General features: G+C 35.4%; 1 protein-coding gene across 2 annotated transcripts in view; it reads right to left on the reverse strand.

Annotated features, from left to right (window-relative positions):
* The window catches only part of CCAP (Crustacean cardioactive peptide), a 305737-nt gene that overhangs the window by 58955 nt on the left and 224284 nt on the right, over window positions 1-22498 (reverse strand). The window contains exons 2-3 of one of the 2 annotated variants that reach the window (XM_081734545.1): window positions 21555-21676; window positions 5212-5281 (exon numbers count right to left, since the gene is read on the reverse strand). In XM_081734545.1, coding sequence (XP_081590671.1) covers window positions 5212-5281; window positions 21555-21676 — 192 coding nt within the window. Of the gene's footprint in view, window positions 1-5211; window positions 5282-21554; window positions 21680-22498 lie in introns of both variants that reach the window. The other variant, XM_081734535.1, reaches the window with a different exon arrangement.

Genomic DNA, 22498 nt, shown 5'->3' on the forward strand with positions numbered 1-22498 from the left:
TTATTATACTAATATATGGATTAGTATATAATAATAGTTATTATTATTAAGTATTCTGCGTGTTGGCACATCATAGGCCTTATGAGTTTTATGTTTCTTCAGTTCGGGTCTGAAAATGTTTCTTCCGTGTTCCTCGATCTTCAGCTTCCTCTTTTCACTCCCAACATGTTTTTCTATTTTCCAAATCCTCGATCTGTTGTGTTCTTTTTCTTCTTACTTCTCGCTTTCCTTCCATCTTTTCTTCTACGGTAGTATGAAGAAGACAATTTCTTCTCAAGATGTGTCCGAGCCAATTGGCCTTCATATGAAGGATACTAGCTATAAGCGCCCTCTTCTCTCCTACTCATTTTAAAACATCTTCATTTGTAAAATTCTCTGTCCATTTTATCTTCTCCATCTTCTTCAAGCACCACATTTCGAAGCACTCTAAACAACTCTCCTCTAACTTCTGTAATGTTTAAGTCTCAGAACCATACAGCCCAATGCTTCATATATAGCACTTGATCAGCTTCTTCCTTCGTTCGATGTTAACCCTACTAGTCTTTTCTTGTTGAGTGTCTCTTTGACTATGCAATTCTTGAACCCATTTCTTTGGTACAGTAAGTCTCTCTCCTCAAAATACTTTCCAGATATTTGAAATGATCGACCGCTTCAAATTGTCTTTGTTCTACTTATCCGTAAGGGTGCGTTTCCGCGGTATATTCTCACAACTTTCGATTTTTCGATGTTGATTTCCATTCGATATTGTTTCCAAGTGTCGTCTATTTTGTCAGTCATTTTCTGTGGTCCTTCTCGGTTCTAGCTATAATAACCGTGTCATCTGCATACCTTACCTTGTTAATGATCTGTGCTCCAATCTTGAAATCTTCAAATCCCATTAAAGCTTCCTTCAATCAATACTCATTCTAAATGTTGAATGACTAGGCGAGATACTACACCTTGTCTTCTCCTGTTCCAATCTCCTATTGGTTTCTCCTTAATTCAAGCGTAACTTCACTCGTTGTCCTATGTACGGGTTGCAAATGAGTTGTCAGTCTCTCCAATTGACTCCGATTTCTTAGCGTTTTCACAAGTTTGGTCCAATTGACCAGGTGGAAAGCTTTTATCCATTAAATGAAGCACAAATACCGTCTTTTATGTTGAAAACTCATTCTGATATAACTCTCATCAGCTCAATAGCACCTCTGTTGCTTTTACCTTTCTAGAATCCAAATTGATCATCCTCCAACATCTCTTCTGTATTACTTTCCAGCCGCGTGATTAATATGCGCGCAATGATCTTTCCAGTGTGGGAAATAAGTTATACTTTTGTGTTTCTTTCACTTTTTTTGCTTTGGCCATTCCCCATTCAGGTAGATGTTATTAACAAATGGAGTCAGTACTTTCATTGCATTATCTCCTAATCCCATGAGCAAATTTGCTGGTATGTCGTAGTCTTCAGTGGCCTTCTTCCTTCGCATGTCTTTAATGGTATGTACTACTTCAGTTATGAATATACTGGGTCCTATTTCTTCATGTTACAACTCTTGCTGTGCTTCGATCGCAATATCCTTCTGGCGGTTCTTCTGATACTTTGTATATTCCTCCTAGATTCTAAGGATTCTTTGAGGGTTAGTGACTACATGACCTTGTTCTTCGGTTCCAAATATGTTTATACTTTCGTTAGCTTTTCCCCGTAATTTTTGTGCTATCTGAAGCACTAGATTGTATCCGCCGCGCTGCTGAAGTTCCATTATTTCTTTACAAATCTATTTCATGTACTTCTCTTTTTTGGCTTTGTTCGTCTCTCTTCTCAATTCATTACGCAGCCTTCTGTTTTCTTTGATGCCCGTTGTTTTCGGCCCGCTGTTTTCGGCGTTTCTCCATCTCAACCATAGCTTCAGTTACTCATGGTTTTCTATCTTGCCAATGTTGTTATGGAGTGTGTCTAGTAAAATATTTTTAACATTTTCCCAGCTTCTTTCTACACTATCTGCCACGTTACTCATCGCAAAAAGTTTTTCTTCAACTTGTTTCGCATCACTGTCCATACTTCTTAGTCTCTCTAAGCTCCATTATCGATTTCTCTTTGCATTTTCTTGATTGACTTTAATCAGGTTTGCCCACTAGGAGATTGTGGCCCGAATCGATCTCTGCTCCCAGTAGTGCTTTCACGTCTCGTACACTATTCCTGAAACGTTACTTACAAAAATGTAATCGATTTGGTATCTTTTGTTATCTCGTGGACTTTTCCACGTATATAACTTGATTTTCTTTACTTAAACCACATATTGTTTTACCACCATATTATGTTGCCTAAAGAGGTCGATAAGCATTTGGCTCCGTACGTTTCTTTTGCCTAATCCAAATGGTTCCACCATATTATTCGCAGCTCCTTCTTCCACTGTGCTGTTGAAGTCTCCCATTACTACAGCGTTGACCTTTCTTCTTCCCTTCTGACGTAATATGTCTCTAATCTCATCATCATGTATTTCTACTTCATTGCCATCATGTCCGGTTGTTGGCATATACACTTGTATCATCACAATATCCATTGATTTTGCACTTACCTTTACAAACATCAATCGGCCACTGCAGCATTCAAGTTCGGTTGCGTCTTTCGCTATTTCGTTCCTCATTGTTATGACTACAACATTCTCGGCCTTAACGCCATCCGAATAGAATATTGTGTAATTTTCCGATACTATCTCACCTTTTCCTGACTATCGCACTTCACCCAAACCCACTAGGTTCATTTTACATTATTCATTTTCACTTTTAAATTTTCAAGTTTATCCATACGTCGTAAAGCTGGTAAGTTCCAAGTTTCTATACTGAAATGAAAGTTGTTACTATTATTTGTTTCTATGATGATTCTCTCCAGAGTAGTCCCCACCCGGAGATCTCAACAGTGCTCTATTTTACCTCAGGAAGAACATTCATTATGAGTATTATATATATATATATATATATATATATATATATATATATATATATATATATATATATATATATATATATATATAATACGCATAATCATATAACGTTTATGTTTGTGTTTGTCTGTCAACAGATTTCATTAATAGAAAGGAGTCATCTACCAGCCACAAAATTTTGTATGCGGATAGATCTTTACTAGATCTAATCGCGTACCAAGAAGTTTGTTTTTATTTTCAACTCGAGGAAGTATGAGGGATCAAAATTTGTCCTTAATAAACATTAGGCCTTATATTAGATTATCCTCATTTTCGAATTACCTATATACTGTACATTTGGCTTAGTATTGTTGAATTTTATTTGACTTGCTATTTGTTAAAACAACGCCAGTCAATGTTCTAAAGATTTTAATTTTTTAAGCTTTCTGGAGTCTGTATGGATACTGTTATTATTTTATAGAAATCAACATTGAAAGACAACATTCACGAATATGAAAACTGTTTTATCAGTAAATGATAATCTTATCCATACAGATTTAAAAAAAGCAGTAAAATAATAATCGTGAATTAAAATGGTAACTGACGTTGTCCTAACAAATATCGATTCATATACAGGTGTATAATTTTATTCTTCATCTGTACAATACTCACATTTATACATAGAACTTTTCAACTGGAATCGGTGATATATTACTATAATTCAGTTCTTTTGGAAACGATGTAGTGTGTTGGGGAAGATCATATACGACAGGGGTGGGGACTCTGAGGCCCTCAGAGTCCTAAAGTGTGAGCTGGGCTTATTGTGAAAAGTGCTATGTTATATACAAAATATGAAATATACGAAAAAGTAAATGAGCAAGAAGTCCTGATAGTCGAATGGAATCACGAATAATATTTTTAAAACTTTTCTTAAATATGCTATAGCGTCGCACATTTTTATGTAAATTATTGCTATAACGATGTAACTAATAACCATAAAATAACTCCAAAATAGATCTATTCAAAAGTATCATATAGGACTTCTTTGAAGATGGACATTGTGAATGCGGTCTCTAAAATAAACAAAAAGATTCCCACCTGGTCTATACTATGAGGTCAAATTTGTGTTACGTTCTATGTACCCGTCAACTGGACTGGATTAAAGCCCCTGTCAAGGTTTGAAGTCCATGCTAATAATATGTCCTATCATTCACAAGCTCTTTGTTTCATAATGGTACAAAACACAAAAACTCAAATTCAAAGAATCTTTCCAGGCATTCCTCACTCACTTTCCCACAACAGCCACCTAGTATCACTATTATGCAGATTTGGTCATAATAACATCTAATATTGCCTACGTGACGAAACGAAACGGAGTTATTGAGTCAAGCTCTTTCATTAGGAACAAGTATACAAGACAGCACTTTCACAATATTTGTTCAAGAAGAGACAAAAACTCTAATCTATCCCGTGCGCATACATGAGTAATTCAAGAATCTGATCCTGAAACTGGCTGACTTCATTTTCAAACGGAAATAACAAAAGTACATTACGGAAATAACAAAAGTAATGTACAACGTTGAGCGAGGTCTCAGATATTACACGCATATGCCTTGAAACATGAATTGAAACAAGTTTGAATCACATTGTGTGTTCTATTCTAAACAAGACTGTATTTAGTAGATTCATAATATCTGTATAAGCAAATAAATACGAATTTTTGAATCATACTCTTGTGTATAATTATATATGTTTACGTAATGTGTGTAAACGTTCAGCTATTAAAGTCATTTGTCGAGTGTCTAGAATAAAAACCAGTAAACAAATATGTATGAACTTTGGCTTAAAAGAAAAACTGACTGAGTGCCAATATGATCATGGGACTTTTTCACCAAACAGTGAAGGCTGCATTAAAAAGAACGAAGTAATATCCAGAAAGAGAATATTGGAAAGCACAGTTCCAGACCTTATACTCAAATGGCAACACCATGTAACTTGTGTATTACTTCAAAGATGCTAATAGACAGCAATGTTTAGTTGCAAGTGTGTGTTTCTTACAGTCATATTTCGGGAACTAAATTAGAATATCTTGTGTAACATATAATATGAAAGGCTTCCATTCTATTTTATACAGAGAAACGTGTTCTTAGAGTCACAATTGTTCTCTGTGTAGTTTTGCATGTACTTTGCTTGAGCTTCTAATATAGACATCTTCTGTAGTTGCTATTATTATGTAAGGCTACAATACATACTGTGATTGAAGAATTTTTAAAGTTAATCCCTATTTCTTATGATTATAATAGAAAATATTGATTACCTGTAAAAGCATTGCAGAATGGTCTTTTCTTTTTGGGGTCTATCACTGGGTAGTCCACATCTCCTACATCCTAAAAGTGAGAATGATAAAAGAATAATTATTATTTTAAAGAAAGCATTATTTTCGTCAATTATTTTTATCTTATATAGAAACATATGTTCATGAATCGTTTAGGCTAATCATCATTTCACCTAACCACTATCTAATCCAGGTGAATTTTACTGGATTATATACAGTTAACAGGTAAATTATACTTAAAGGACATTTAAGATGGAGTGGTTTACCACCATGTATTTCACACGTCAAGTTAGTTAATCCCGCTTTTCTACCCACGGATTAATCACGACGGTGAGAATTAAGGTATGAAAATGAGAGGACGGTAGAGACACACGCAAGCTGATATTTGCGGAGGTATATTAAAAAATGAAGGCAAACAAAGGGAATGATAACATCTTCGAACTTGAAGCAGTTTGTAGAGTAGGGGCTTAAGGGATCAGGACTTTACCCAATTTCGTCGTTTTAAAAGACTGATTACTACCAGTGTTTTTTAAAAATTCCATTGACATATGAAATGCTTAAAATTTGAAGGAATTTATTAGGATAATTTCTCCATACTTGTATCGCCAGGATATTTTTTTTTTGTGCATCCGTATCTAGTTGTGTAATATTTTATCTATATACATACGTACAAAATATAAACGTATTTTTAATATGTTTATTAATAATAAGTAACCTTAAATTCAGAACTTTCATTTATTAAGAATCAAGTAATTACTGTAATTTCATGATAGTAGTAGACAATTTTTTTAATTTTAAATAAAAACACCAAACAAAACCTTTATCTCTATCAATCAATATTGAGAAATTTAAAAAGAAGAATCCTTCTGAATTTCCGTTACATTTCACAAAAGATTTTTTACTGCAAAAGAATCGAAATTAAAGTACTATTTGGGTGATCATTTTAAAATCACGTATTTTAAAATGCATTGAAATTTAATTTCTTATCGATGGTATGAAACGTGGTAAATAGTTGCAAATTTCCATAACTGTTCTCCATGTGAGTTTGTATACAACCAAAGGTAGTTTTGTCAAATGTAACATAAAGTCCAAAATAAGAGTCTTGAAAACAGCTCTTATTTGTGACAGAATACATGGTGATCACTTTTGGCTATTGCAATGATTTGTCCAAACAGCTAGATAAAAATTCAGCGTATCATAACTACAAAAGCTGCTTCTTGCATATGTATATTTAAAAAAGTAAAGCTTGATAACGTGAGTGTAGGGGCGCCGAATTCTACTTCGCCTCGGGCGCCGAAACATCTAGCTACGGCTCTGAATGTATAAACTAGTATTACCAAAATAGTTTCAAATGAATTTATCCAGTGTGCGAATTAGATAATTTATATTGGGGGCGGGGGAGTTAAATTAGGCCAACAGGACGTAGAATCTGAAGGTGTAATAATAATGCAAAATGTGACAATAATGCCTTACCTCCCCGCCACACATAAACATGATATGACATCTGTAATAAATAATGGATTTATTAATTCAGTAGATGTACTTATGATAACTATATATATTGTTTGCACCTAACCTTTCTGAACGTGTTTAAATGTTGTACTCATTCTTGTGCTTGTAGCTCTCTCTAAGGTTTATTTACTTAATAATTCGAATTGAGCAATAGCAATGATCACAAGCATATGTTAATTTCCCCCTCATATTGAAATCTTCCACTTTGGGTTATTACACAGCCTTGCGAAAGAAAACCTACTTCAGTATTATAAAAACCACTAAAATTCAGTTAAACCGGACTTACTTTTTTTAAAAAACAAATCTACGTATTAGCCTATCATACAAGAAATGGATTGTTGCTGGTTCCGATTTTTGGCATCAAGGTCAAATCGAAGGCCAAAAAGTTAAGAATTCTCAATTCAAGTTTCAAGCTTACGCTTCTACTTCCCGCTAATGCTGCGCTCTCAATTTTTTTTTTTTTTTTTTTAAATATTGATTTTGTGACGGAGCTAAGGAAGTCAACATTTACAATTACTTTAGTGTTAGGTTACAATTGAGTTGATTCACTATGTGCTACGTTATCAATCGAAGTATAAACATTACATTGAAGTTTTCCGGACAACATTATGGGCGTGGACAGCAAACTGTAGAACGAAAAGAAAGATGGAAAGTGAAGGGTTAATAGAAAGCCCGCTTCAATTGAAGTGCTTATACAGACACGGACAATGAATGACACGTAGAATCAGTCATATTAGCAAATGCTGAAACAAATCTTATGCACTCACTCACCTTCACTAACGTATCTGCTCATTACGGACACATCCTCAGCATGTACGTTAACATATAGCCACGAGAGAATATATATATCTCAGATTTTGAGTGCATTCATTTCAAAAGTTCATTTCCGTAAACTGTAAAAGGCGGTGATGTCCAGGCAAAATAGTCCGCTTAAGTTCTATTAAGTCCACTTTTTTATTTATTGGATATTATGAATATTATGCAAACTTACAAAGTAAAATAAAGCATAACAAATTAAAGCAAGACGATAATCGATTCAAATGTAAAGGATGAATATGACATGTCAAACCTTCGCCAAGTATGGTTCAAGAAGCTATTTGTTTACTTCTTCTTGGTCAACCGCTAACAAGCAATGTACAGAACAAGGCACGAACAGATCCCACTCAAACTTCTCCCAGAGAACACATAATAAAAAAGAAGAAAAAATGCCAAATTGGAGCTGCCCCCATCCAGAAACACCGGAGATATGCTCCGCAACATAACGCACCACGCGATAATATGATATAAGGTAAACATCGCAAGATACCAGTTTATGTTGGAAACGGAAAGGATGGGCAGCACCAGGATATCAAGATAGTTGATATGCTATAACACTGACTTGGCGGCCATCTTGAAAGCCGCCATCTTGGATATAGCGTAAGGTATTGAAATGAGAAGCGGGGTGTATGATATATCAATGTAAGGTAAAATGCAAAAGGAAAACCAATGATGTAACCGCGAAAAACATATGTGTAATGGTATGGACGGGACGAAGTATAGAAGACTCGGGCAAAACAAACGTGTATTTGAAGGGCTGAATAATAGGGCAAGACCCCACGTTAAATGGTACGCGACAAGTAACTGCAACAGTGTCTGTGCATGGAAGTGCATCCGCCTTGACAGATTATGCCTTTCGAGGATATTGGTGCGTTTCTCTGATATTGTGACTGTTTGGGACCGTCGTGAAACAGTGTAGCAAACCGTGCAAAGGAAAAGATACATTCGTAAAGAAATGTAAGCTAGAACAGGGCTGGCCTTTCCCATCCGCACGTACTTTGTTTCAGATAGTGTTGTTTAAACAAACGTGGGCCGAAATGTCTCTTGTTCACACGAAACAACAAGAAAATTGAACAAGAAACGTACAAAGCGGTGTCCAGGAGTGGGCTTCAATCACAGGTAGGTCGCGCTTTTGATCATCAATCCAAGATGATATGTCCTACACTCCGGAGTGAGGTGCCGAATTGCTGTTCCATAAGAGGTAGTCCTTTGTAGATTATGTAGTCTCCAAACTAGTGATCGTATCGCGGGTTGCAATTGTGGTTTTCACTGTTCCAAACGGAATCCCAATATCCTCGGAAGGCATAATCTGTCAAGGCGGATGCACTTCCATGCACAGACACTGTTGCAGTTACTTGTCGTGTACCATTTATCGTGGAGTCTTGCCCTATTATTCAGCTCTTCGAATACACGTTTGTTTTGCTCGAGTTTTCTACACTTCGTCCCGTCCATACCATCATACATATGTTTTTCGCGGTTACATCATTGATTTTCCTTTTGCATTTTACCTTACATTGATATATCATACACCCCGCTTCTCATTTCAATACCTTACGCTATATCCAAGATGGCGGCTTTCAAGATGGCCGCCAAGTCAGTGTTATAGCATATCAAATATCTTGATATCCTGGTGCTGCCCATCCTTTCCGTTTCCGACATAAACAGGTATCTTGCGACGTTTACCTTATATCATATTGTCGCGTGGTGCGTTCTGTTGCGGAGCATATCTCCGGTGTTTCTGGATGGGGGCAGCTCGAATTTGGCACTTTTTTCTTCTTTTCTATTCTGGTGGGAATACTCCAGTTGATTTTTTGAAGAAGGAACAGAATGTGATTGAGAGGGAAATCCCCCCATCCCCTCATAATTCGCACCCTGAATTTATCTATATAATATGTTACGATTTTACAAAATTATAAAATAAATAATAAACCTTGTGAAAATACTCATAAGTATTTTCTATTTTCAGTTTTTTTTAAATCGATGAATTGTATACAAAATCAGAAGTGTTTCCTTCTACTTTTGCTTATGCAAATTCTTTTATCAGAGCAAAGATGTCCAATTCATGATCAAAATTTTCACCCGGTCAAAGTGTCTTTTTGGCACCCCTCACTTAGTCCTAGTCTATATTTTACATTTTATTATAGTGAAACTAGAAAATATGTTCGAAAATTCATTTTGGGGTCCTCGTTTGGGCGCCCCGAGCAGTTGCCCGGTTTGTCCAATCCTTGATGTTTGTGCTTGGTTCTGTGTAGGCGCAGTACGTAGCAATTGTGCTGTGCCTCATGGCAACACTTTTTAACTCGTTTTAATCCAGATCTTATGTCATAGAATTTGTCATTGTTGTTCAAGCCTTTTGCACAGGGAAATTTTATTTAAAGTTAATAAGCTCAGTACATGTAATATAGGACTGATACCATATTAATACAGGAGGATTAATTTCTTAGTCTTACAATGCTATAACTTCAACGAGTTTGCAGTAATGCCAATAATTTTGATGCGCAATTGTAATAAACTGCGAATGAAGTGAGCAGGGATTTTTATGGTTGCCATGTTCAGAAATGAAAACCACGAAAACTTGGGGTTCCGTTTATAAATTTGCTTCTTTTTTTAATTAAAAACCTGAGGTGCCCCCTAATATAATGAAACGGCCTGCGAACGTAGGCAATGCCTACCCTGTCTACCCTTGCTACGCCACTGGTAACACGTTTCTTTTTCCTTCAATATCCCAGAACCATGCTTGGGCGCTTGGTCATTATGATTACATATATAATAATTCTCTGGAAATATTCGTGAATTAGAAAATGTCTCTTCTTACATGAAAACAGCATGAAATGCCAAAAGTAATTTTTAACACTCTGGTTTTATTTCTGTCCTGCTTTCTTACGGTTGTGTGTTTTATGTTGCAATATGCTATCCACTTGAATGTATGCGAGAACAGATTAAAATTTTATCTTTTGTTTGTTCCAGTTCTTTGTGGTACCCTTCTCTCCAATTGAATTAGATAGATTTCATACGCTGTAAGCTTTTTAGTAAATTAATTTGATTTTCAGTTTAGCGTCCCTTTCAATAGCGAGGCCATATGAGATGTGGACCTAGAGCTTAACATGGGATCGAAAGTACATGGGTCCCTACCGGGAAACGAACCTGGTTCTCCTACGCCAAAGGCACGTACACCTACCGCTTAACCACGAGGGAGCTCTTTTTTCAGTAAAATTGAAACAAATCTTTGACAGTGTCCAGCAGTACAGATATACTGTATTTAAAACTGTGGGAGCAGGAGGAGATATAAGTATATCGTTGTCAGATATACAAATAAAGATATCCAGACCCAGGAGAATCGAAGAAAACTTTCAAGGTGGGGCAGGGGACCACATGTTCCTCGGTTTCCAAGATAGGCGGTCGTGCCAATGTGTCACAATGATAGTATTGGTAAATTACAGCTGAATGAAGCAGAGAATATTGGTGATATTAAACTTACTCTCTCCTCATGTAATTACTTCGAAGTTGCCAAGTGACCACGTTCTGGATAAACATACTTTATTACATTATAACTACAAATGTTCATTTAGTCTCTGTATGGTTTCGATTGGTGTGAATGCATTGGTCAAAAACATATTTTTCAATTTTACATGTTTCCAATTCAATTATTTTTGTAAAGAATATGGCAAAAGGAGAATATATATATGCTAATTACGTCATTAGTATCTTTGTTTCAAAATATATAATCAAAAACAGTCAATAAGATACAATGTAAAGGAGGTGGGTAATTCAAACAATTGGAAGAAAATATCTTTTCACTGATTAATTTGTTTATTAGAGCAAAAATGTCTAAAATTGGATAACGTTTCGTTTTTCCATTAAAGCGTATGAATTCATAATTATGGAAGAGAAATACAAGAGCCCTCTTCTCTGGAGTTTTTTTTTTACCTCGTTAATATCAAAAAGTTTAATTTGCTAATGACATAAATGCACCCTAAAAATTCATTCACAAGAGAATGAGATTTAAAAAATAAAAGTTTTGCTAACCAAACACCGTACTATACGACAAAAGCAACTAATTGCTGCACATATTTTAATTTAATAAAAATAATTAAAAGAACATATTAACGCTTTGTGTTAATTAATAATTATCAGTCCAATCAAATGAATTTAAGCAGGACATCCAACTGCTGGGTAGCCATTATATATACATATCCTAGATTTATTTAATTGCTACAGCGTTCGTTAACTTCTTAAATGTAATAATCCTACTTTAAACTAATTGCTTCTTGTCATTACTTTACTTCTCTAATCAAATAAGAAAGATTAATAATTAATTTGTTTCCATTTCATTCAATTTTCTTTTTCTTCTTCCTTTTTATAAGCTGACAATTAGTCCAGAAGGCTTAACATCTACACTAAAAATGAAAATGTTGAATTCATTTAAATAGAATAAAGGTAGTAAGAACACTAATGCCTTTTCAACCTTTTTCTCTGCAATCGTAGAATAATTATTTAGCTGTATCATTAAAATAAGAGTTGCTTTATTGTATTTCATTAATGAAGGAATTGTTAAATTTTTATACGTTTAATTGATTGGGGAAGAGAATGTAATCTTTTTTGTTTCGAATTTGACACTCTCAACTTCTATCCTATTAAAAAGAAAAAGTGAGAACAATCCGTTTTAGGAAATACATCATACATTTGTGATTTTTATTGCACAGAGTGAAAATAGTGAATGAATATAATAATCTATATATATAAAAATAAAAGTGAAAATGTTTCTGTGACTTAATAACTATTGAACCACACGACCGATCTCGATCAAATTTTCAACATTGATGAGGTTCTAGCCTGGGATGATTTTTATTACTTTACTTTGACAGTGCAGCTTAGGAGATGGGGAGATATACAAAAATGATAGAAAATGACCAATATTAGTGTTGAATCCATAGTTTTCGGTGTCGCTGAGATAAACAGTGACAATTCCGATGCTGTTTAAATCCAAATTCAGCCCCGCAACTTTGGGGAGGACGCTATATATACACAGTGTGTCTCAAAAGTCCTCTGGCATAGAGTACCTGTGTTATTATTAGAGTTACAACAAAATGTAAGAAGGGAAATCGTCTCTAAATATGATCTTTTCAACCTAAAGTGATTTTTTTTTAAATCGGACTAGCCACTCTTCATGCAACCAATGTTAAATGAAAATGCAACATTGCCATTTACCTGGACCCACAATGTAAAATGAATAAAGTTACTGTCTTTTACGCTAACGTGGCCAGCCCCTATTTCGAACATGATCCCCATTTACCATACTTTTACAAAAAAATATCCACCAACCTCTATTAATGGCAACGTTGCATTTACATTTAACATTGGGCGCGTAAAGAGTGTTCTGCCCGAACAGCTAGTCCGAATTAAAAACTTCACTTTAGTTTGAAAACATCATATTTGGAGACGGTTTTCCCTCTTACATTTTGTTGTAACTGATAACAACATTTACCCTATATGAGGGGACTTTTGAGACACCCTATATGTATAAAATTTGAGTGCAAATTATCATTACCAGAGAGTGCTTCAGTAATAGAAAAAAGTTACTGACCAACGGAACATACTACTAATTTTTCTTATTTTAACTCAACGAAGTGGGTAACTGACGCTACTATGATCTTATAAATAAGTGATAACCAATTTTTAACCCTGCGAAGTAGGACAAAATAGGAAACACAATTGGCACTATTTCCGTTTTCCTTTCCCCCTCCCCCTTCCTGAGACAAGGAACTACTAACATTCGAAAGAAACTATGTGGTTATTCGCAGGGACAGTCATTTGGCCATCATTGATTTAAATTTATAAATTATAACAATTAATGATCTAGTGTAATGATCAATATTATCATTAATTATAATCTAGTGTAATGATCTAGAGCTTTACAAATAAAGATTATAATAACTTCAAATTAACTATGATGTTGAATGCACAGACATAACGTTCAAAAGAAGTTTACAGAAAAACGAAAAGGGAAATAAATAAATAAAATTTAAAAAGTAAAAACTTGTTTCCTTAAAAAGAAAACAAATCATACTAAAAAGTAAAAAAAAAAAATCAATTTTTGCAAGAAAATTACTTTTAAAAACTTCGAATTTATGAATAACTGAGAGGAAAAGCATGGGAAGTGTTGGCGGTATGTGAGACAAATATCTTCACGTGCAGTGTTAAGTACTGGTTACCTAGTAGTTAGTCTGTGGCACTTAGAATGATAAGATGTTGATAATATAAACAAGTTAACATAAAGTGATAATATAGTATGAGGTTTCAGCTGCTCTTTCCGCTGAAACTGAGACTGTGGCGCCGCCATTCAAGGAAGTTGAGTACTACGAACCACTAAAAGGAAGAACGAATCAAATCATTCAGAGCGCGTGAGTTTGATAGAAGTAGCCAATGATACACTTAGTTACTGCCAGTAGCAGACGATGCAATTAGTTACTACTCTAGCAGGTAGTGTAACAGAGTCACTTTTGTTGCATTGTGGGAACGATTTGAATTTCCATTAGGAATATAGGGAGTGGTTCATCTGGGTATAATTAATGCAAGTTAATGAGCAACATACGTCGTACGGACATTGATAATGAAGATATAGATTGTTTCAGACAAGATTATAATGAAGATATCAGATGTATGAAGTTAGATTAAAGATTCGAAGTAAGTCAATGTTAATAATTTATGGCATAAGATTGAATGAATGATTTGTGATTGTAGTACTTGAGCAGATAGAGAATAAACAGATCTAAATACGAAATTGGTTTATTGGTTTAAATAGGTTAGAGAACAAAGCAACTAAGAGTATAATAATTCTGGGTGTCCATATTTTACGATTGTAACAGGAAGCACTCTCCTATGAGTACATTAAGGGAAATACTTATGAACACTTAACATATTATAGAATTGTTAATGGAATATTGATTTGTGAAATATTAACAAAATTGTTAAACTATTTTTGAAAAAATTCACAAATTTTGATTTTCATCCTCCAGTAAACTTTCCTTGCTCTGGGGAGTAAGGAAAAAATAAAAAATAAATGAAGAATGTTATGAAAACGTTAAGTTTAATAATGGAAAAGATATGCTAAACGGTATGGTTTCTAGTTAAATTTACAAATGTGGATAAGGAAACAAACACCCAAAAATCTGTTTTCTTGTCTGGAGAAGCCATGAAGTATGTGAACCTGTTGAAATCTCCAAATCGATTTATTTCAAGATCACCATACTTTGTTCTCTTCTATCGTCGCTTGAAAGTTAAAAAAACAAAGGAAAAATAAAAAAGGAAATCCAAAATTACTCAAACATATTCTGAAATGAAATGAAATGAAATCTTTGAGTTTTACGTCCCACGGTTATGCCTGTTAGGCTAAAGGAGACGGTGATGATGAGTAATGAATGAAATGGTGGAATGAAGAAAGTGGGAGGAAACGGGAGAACCCCGAGGAAACCCACGCACACGGTGTTTGTCCACCACAAAGAAACATATTCTGATGCTTGGTTCTACATGTAATGTCCTAGTTCACTTTCTATAGCATATTACTCTTAAAAGAAAGATCGTCCTCCTTGCCTTCTCTATTTACCGATTATCTCAAATTATTCATGCTAGTTGTTGCACCTAAGCCTACCCTATTCCATATTGGGGTGGAATAAAGGGAAATGAGTCTTTTTTTCTAAGTTTTACGAAAAAGCCTACTATAATTTTGTTCATATTTCATACATAAATGATTCAATAATAACTATACCAAGACTCGATTTAATTTAAAAATGAGAGCATAAAACTTACTGTGGTGATGTTTTTTTTGGGGGGGAGGGACAGTTCTTTTCAGTTCCAAGATTGGACGGGTCATGTTTCTCTCATCCCCCCCCCCGGGATTTGCGCCAGTGCTTTTCAGTATCGAAGTTACACGACTCTAAGATGGCATTTATCGCTTACACTAGGAATTGTGTGTGCTTTGAAACACCACAATTTCACTTAAATTCATCGGAAACTTGTATGCAAAGGAAGAAAATATTATAGGGTACGATTTTATATTAAAGGCATTAGAGTATAATGTTAATCTTACATTCGGTGTTTGGTGTTAAGTTTAACCACTTTCTATAATATACACATTCATAAAAATGCTTTCTCAACAAAACAATTTTATGAATGTCAACATTGTCACAAAGACTTACCTCTAATACTACACCATAAAAAAACTTTTTTCTTAACTGAATAATTCACGTTCTTCTTAGCGTCATAAAAAATATCCGGGCGGAAACTAATTTAACTTCTTTTAGAAGAAGACGAAAAATACATTTTTTGATTTCCTGCTTTTCTTCGTATATTTCTTCATAAGTGAAAGGAGTGGTGATATTCAGCTGGAGAAGTTTCCTCACTGGTCTCTCGCCTAATTTTATTCTTAGATTGTTGCAACGTACTGTACGTACGCTCAGTTATGTTGAATTTCCATGCTTTTTTTTTTGGCCAAATGCTCTTATGTTACTTTTGTGTGTTTGTTAGAATTGTTAGAATTACTTCTTCCAACTTTAAGTTCACACGCTGCTACACTAACTAGCTCTGAAATTTTATACAGTTACATAAACTCGATGACAGTAGTACAATATTTCACATAATTTTCACTCTAATTTATCATTTGCTGTAAAATTAATTATAAATGGTTCTCTACTTACTGTGTAACTTATTTTCATTCGTTTACGCAACCAAAAATGCTCTGGGTTGTGTACAGAACATCATCCAGGATATTTTCGTGAATTACTTTTGATTTTTTTGGATTAGGATTTAGCGTCCATTTCAGCACCGAGGATATGTGAGACATGGACTTAGAGTTTACCATATTCCGGACGAACGGCCGGGTTCTGCCACGTTTGAAATTTTCAGAACACAGACAACGAGGATAGATATCTTTATAGTTTTCAGACATTTCTTTAAAATATGAAAGAAATTAAACGAGTATTTCTACAAATTTTGGAAAACACCAAAATTCTCCGTCTGCAGGGAGAAACAGGATGTCTTCAAAGTATTTAGATGGAGCTTAATGACGGTATATTTTAGTTTCAGTTACAGTTTAGTAAGTGATATCAGCGTTGGATTTCCGACTAAGCAAGCATGGCAAAGTGTCTAGGGCTGCAAAAGAAAAGAAAATCAACATTTGGAACATTTTTTCCTGTATTATTATTACAATAGTTTACATTATATTAGGTTTGGTACATCTCATTATCATTCTAAAATAATAAAAAAAAACTAAATTTTGTTAAAACGACTTCATAATTCACACTCAACACTGGTTAGAAAGCGATGCGTGTCATCATCTACTATACTGTTGACCCAACGTTTACTACACCTTGCGGATAAGTGAACACGCTCAATTAGGCCACATTGCCACCTTAAATGAATCTTGTAGATGTCATAAAAAGAACCTTGCAACCCTATCTTTCTATTTACCATTTAGATGTTACAACTTCTTGAAAGCAAGAAAGGTGTCTCCACACATGCAGCACTGCACTCTAGTGGACAAACAGTGAACCTCCTCATTAAAAACGTGTATTTTGGCGCACTTCCCCTCCCTGTCCAAAAGAATCTGTTGTTTCGGAAGCGGCGAAACTGGTTTTTCCTTTGTCAGCGGGAGGGCGATAGCAGGTAGCAAGCAAGACGTCCCAGAATGTTGCACACTGTTCAACTCCTTGCAAGATGGAAAAAAATGTTTTATGACCCTTTCAAGACTATGTGTACATGGTGAAATATGGTAGGGTACAAGATTTTTTTAAATGACAGCTACAAGTTCTTCTAACGTGGCAACCCATCTTTAGGTAAGTCCTAGCGGACGAGGGTCCAACCATAAATTGCCTAGGGCCGCAAGATGCCTAAATCTGCCACCAAAGTGGCATAGTTGTCGTACACGATCATGTTTTAGATTTATAAAGAAATTCGTTTTCGTCTATTTTCTTGAAAACTACACTCGCTCACGTAATTCTGTTCACATCAATGAGTTCTATCAAGTGGTATATCTCTCATTTTTGGATAACTTTTTCCCGTTAAACGTTAATAATGTAGAGTTCATATGATGGCAGTCAATTCCCAGTGGCGGATGCATAAAGTAAGACGGAGTTTTTACAATCGGAGAAAAAACAGGGAGAAACAGGTTGATCAAAGGATCTGAGGCGATGCGGCAGGAGAATGCAATGTATTAAAAGTGTATCAGTTTTTTTTTATCCAAATTGACGTATCTCGAAAAGCATCGATTGTGTTCTCGACGTTTTTGTTCCATTTGTTACTTGCTCCTTGTTCTCTCCGCATGGTTCACTGAAAATAGCAGAAGCCAACTCTTACGTTACAGAGCATCCCGTTGAAAATGACTGGTCTACGGTCTAACAAGAACATTTGTACACATTTTCAATTTCCTCCGGTTTTAGAGAGCTAATTAAAGGCAAGAAAAATTAAAGCCTCTTATTTCTCTTAACGGCCATATTTTACAAAATTTCATCCTACCCACAGTCTAGGTCCATGGAAAATATTTGTTTAAAGTTTGAGTCTCCTACGTCCAATGATTTTGCAGACCGGATTAAAGGCTTGAAAAAGTTGAAGATAATGTTCTTCCTCCCCTACTCGCATTTCGGAAAAACGAGTCTCATTTATTATCTCTGATTCATGGACAGGGTTTGCACAAAATTACACTTTCATACATCCAAGAGTTTCGAGAGGTTAATAAAAGACGAGGAAAGTTCAAGCATCTTTCCTCGTTGGAAGCTATATTTTGCAAAATTTCCTACAATTGACATCTTAAGATTTATGAACAAGATTTGTACACGGTTTCAAGTTCCTGCACCTAACAGTCTAGGAGATATAATGAACGTATTTGTGTTTGTAGATGCAAAAACTTCATTCCACATTCAAGAAACAGTGAGGAGAACTTTGTATTCATTCGGAAGCAATTTACTGACACCTCAGGAAGGTAGAAGCTCATTCAGAACTCTCTGGTGGCTAAGCGGTTAGCGTCCACGTTTTTTGTGTGGGAGACCCGGTTTCGGTTTCGGGACTTATGTGGTTTAGATCCCACCTAAGCTGTGGATTCACGTCTCATACAACTTCACTGCTGAACGGGACCCTAAGCTCAAAATTAAATAAAATAGAAGTCCGTTGATCTTTTTCTCAGCGGTACTTTTCAAATAATAATAATAATAATAATAATAATAATAATAATAATAATAATAATAATAATAATAATAATAATAATAATAATAATAATAATAATAATAATAATGACAGCAGTCATATTTTTGCAACTATGTAACCCTAGATAAAGAACCAGTTCTTCTTGCTTAGTGTTGGAAGTTGCACCTATGTCGTTTGAATTTAGAGGAACAAACTGTTTGATCTTGTCAAAATTCTTTCTTACTCAATATCCAACCAATTTGGAATAACATTTTAAAAAGTAGCAATAGCTAAAAGAAGAGCAAAGGAGTGAAAAAGGTATTAGGGGCAGTTTAAGTGAAAAAGGGTTTTAAGGGGCCAAAAGGAGTAAAAGGTGATCGAAAATTATCTTTATTCTCAATTGGAAGCAATGTCTGACACTTCGGGTACACTGTCAGAGCACGTTTTTGTTCCGAAAGAAAAACGTTCACACCAAAAAATTCTAACGCCATTTAGAACATAACTATTCTATCAGGCCTTGTTTCCATTTTGTTAAACTAAAACACAGTAACACACTGAGCAAGGCTATGTGTTGATATGTAAAACAAGAGTGGAAGTCTGATGAGGACACAGTTATTATATTGAAACTGTTATGTAATTGTGTTTTCTTACGTATTTTCACATAGCCTTGCTCAGTGTGTTATTGTGTTTTATTTAGAACAATGCGAATATATGATATCGATATAGATTGCGTAAGTTGTAGAGAGAATGACTAAATTTAAACTTATCGAACTTATCACTCTAACTTCTCGAAAAGTGTATGCTTGATGGTTTTATACAATGGTGAGTCATAAGTCTAGCGTTATTCTGGTACACAATATACTTGTATTTATTACAGCACAACGAAAGGTCATTATTCAAAGTATACCGCCTCGTGTTGGACTGTATCCAGCCTTCTTCCTCAAGTTCCTCGCTTCCACGTTGATACCACGCCTTGTTCTTAGTGGCAAAGAAGTCAATCATTGTTGTTTCCATCTCCTGTTGCTTGATGAAACGTTGCAAGTTTTAGGAAGTGCTCCATATACCAAAAGATTTAGTAATCCGAATGGACAAGGTCAGGAATATATGTTGGGTGTAACACAGGTACGATGCCATCAAATTCCTGCGGTTTTTGCCATGTTTTTCAGTTGAGTGTGGTTTTGCGTTATCCTGTTGAAACAGTGTACGTTTACGGTTCAAGAATGAAGGATATTTTTTGATATAGTGCAGCATACATCCGCTCCAACTGTTCTGGATAAAAATCGGCATTGATGGTACGACCATTGGGAACGAAGTCTAAGTTACTTAGTTCCACTTGACTTTATGCACGAAACGGCCCTGTTTGACGACAGGTTGTGGAAGCTAGCGCTTCCTCAACTACTGCTTTTGTACAGTGAGCAACAAAAGTTCTTTCCGTTGGATGAAATTAGTTTTGTAAGTAATTTCAGAATGGAAGGACAATTTTAGTAGATTTTTCAGTAAATTAGAAAAAAATATAATTTTCTGTACGTTCCAGCCATACCACCGTTATTCACAAAATAAATTGTACCGAACGGAAAGAAATTTTGTCGCTGACTGTCCTTCAGATTTCAGAAAAAAATACTAATATTTTGTCTGATGTGACAGTCAGTTTCAGGAAATGCAGATAACGCGGATTTTAAGCAGTTGTCAGCACACATCCACTCTTCTCTGCACCTGAGCTGGGGTCAATTCATGACGCACAATACAGCAGCTCCTGTTGTTTCTCCCGAGGTAGTGAAGTTGGCGAAGTACATTGTATTGGTATATGCCGAGTTGGTTTGACAATTGTCGTGTGATGGTGATTGGATTTTCCTCAATGAGGCGTCGTTGAACTTCAGAATCTGTTTACTAGGCTGATCGACATTTTTACAACCTGAACAAAATTTCTGGAAGCAAGAAATAGCTGTGCTGTTGATCGCTGTACCTTCCCCTTCTGCATGACCAATATTTTGGGTTCCTGCCCAAGCCCAAGTCAAGTCCTTCCAAGTAAGAATTCATCTATCAGACATTGTTAGGCACTCATCGTCGCTGTTTTTGGCGTGGGAGGCCCGGGTTCGATTCCCGGTGGGAGCTCATGTGGTTCGGATTCCCATTAATCAGTAGGTCCACGTCTCATATAGCCTCGTTGCTGAAAGGGATTTAAACTCAATCAATCAATCAATCATCATCGCTGTCACTAAAAACTGACTGAAGATACTTACGAAATGGAGACCTTCGTGTTAGTAGTCCACTTGTCACATTACCTTTATGGCCAGCTTGACCTTGTACGTTACATTGATCACGACGTATACACGCCTGCTGTTGGGTTGTGTAATATTGCAGGATTTATGTCAACCCTTGCATATTGTTCAACACATTATTTCTGAAACTGAATCGGAATGATAAACTACACTAAGCTACTTTACACAAGCAGAGCGCTAAAACATTAGATAATCATCGCTTCGTAACTCAAGTAATTCAACAAAAAAGGAACCATGCTTCCGGTTTCGCTCAGTTGCTTAGTGTACTTCGAATTTTAATGTTTTTAATTACCATCTGAGGGAATTTGTTGTTCATTTGTTCAGAAACTTTATTGTTGGTTTGAGGTAAGCTTAATTTGAGGGGTTTGTTTGAGAGGTTGGTTTGAGGGGTTTGAGGTAAGGATAATGTAAACGCAAAACCACAGTGTTTTCAAATTGAATTCGTAAAAAAAGCTACACTATTTATATTCAAAAAGGAAAGCAAATATTTCGGAAAAGTTGATATTAGAAATGTAAATAGGTTAATATTTAGGTTACAGTACTTACTCTTTTCCGTATTATTTCTGCTGAAGATGTAAACTCTATGATGACCAGAAGAACTATGAGAGAACAGGTAAGGGCGGCTTGACACAAGTTCATTGTGACCTGCACTTCTTGATTTAAAGATCCTGCTGAGGAAGAAAGAAGGGAAAAGTGCATCAATATCAAATCCTGTTCTAATTACAAGTAGAATGTCCATAACTGTTAAGGGAAGAGACGATCTTATCCTTAACAGTACATTCTTTTTACATATACAGCACATAAATAAATAAACAATCTGTTACAGCAAAACTATCAATTACATATCCACACACACACACAAGCACACAAAAGTTCTGTGCAGAGGATCCCAGAGTATGGATTTAGGGATATGGACAAAATCTCGCGGCCGAAACATCGCCGCCCAAAATCTCGCGGGACAAAATCTCGCCGGGCCAAAACCTCGCGTGGCCAAAACCTCGCCGCCCAAAGCCTCGCGTGGCCAAAACCTCGCTGCCCAAAACCTCGCGGGACAAAATCTCGCCGGGCCAAAACCTCGCGTGGCCAAAACCTCGGCACCCAAAACCTAGCCGCGAATTAAACTTTTCTTTAAAATTTACCCAATAAGTTTCTTAATATGCCATTTCACATTACAAATAATAATAATAATAATAATAATAATAATAATAATAATAATAATAATAATAATAATAATAATAATAATAATAATAATAATAATAATAATAAGATACAAATCATCGTGTGCGTGGGCTTTCTCGGGTTATTCCCGTTTCCTCCCACTTTCTTTATTCGATCATTTCCTTCATCCTGGTCATCTACGTCTCCTTTAGTCTACAGGACATAATCAAGGGACGTCGTAAAAACTCATATATTATTTTATACTTTCATAAATATTATTAGATTTTTGTTAAAATTTTAAGTTTTTGGATGTTCCAAAGTTCACGGAACTA

The sequence above is a fragment of the Thermobia domestica genome, chromosome 1 (assembly GCF_964235325.1).
Source record: "Thermobia domestica chromosome 1, izTheDome1.hap1.1, whole genome shotgun sequence".
In the NCBI taxonomy this organism is placed as follows: Eukaryota; Metazoa; Arthropoda; class Insecta; order Zygentoma; family Lepismatidae; genus Thermobia; species Thermobia domestica.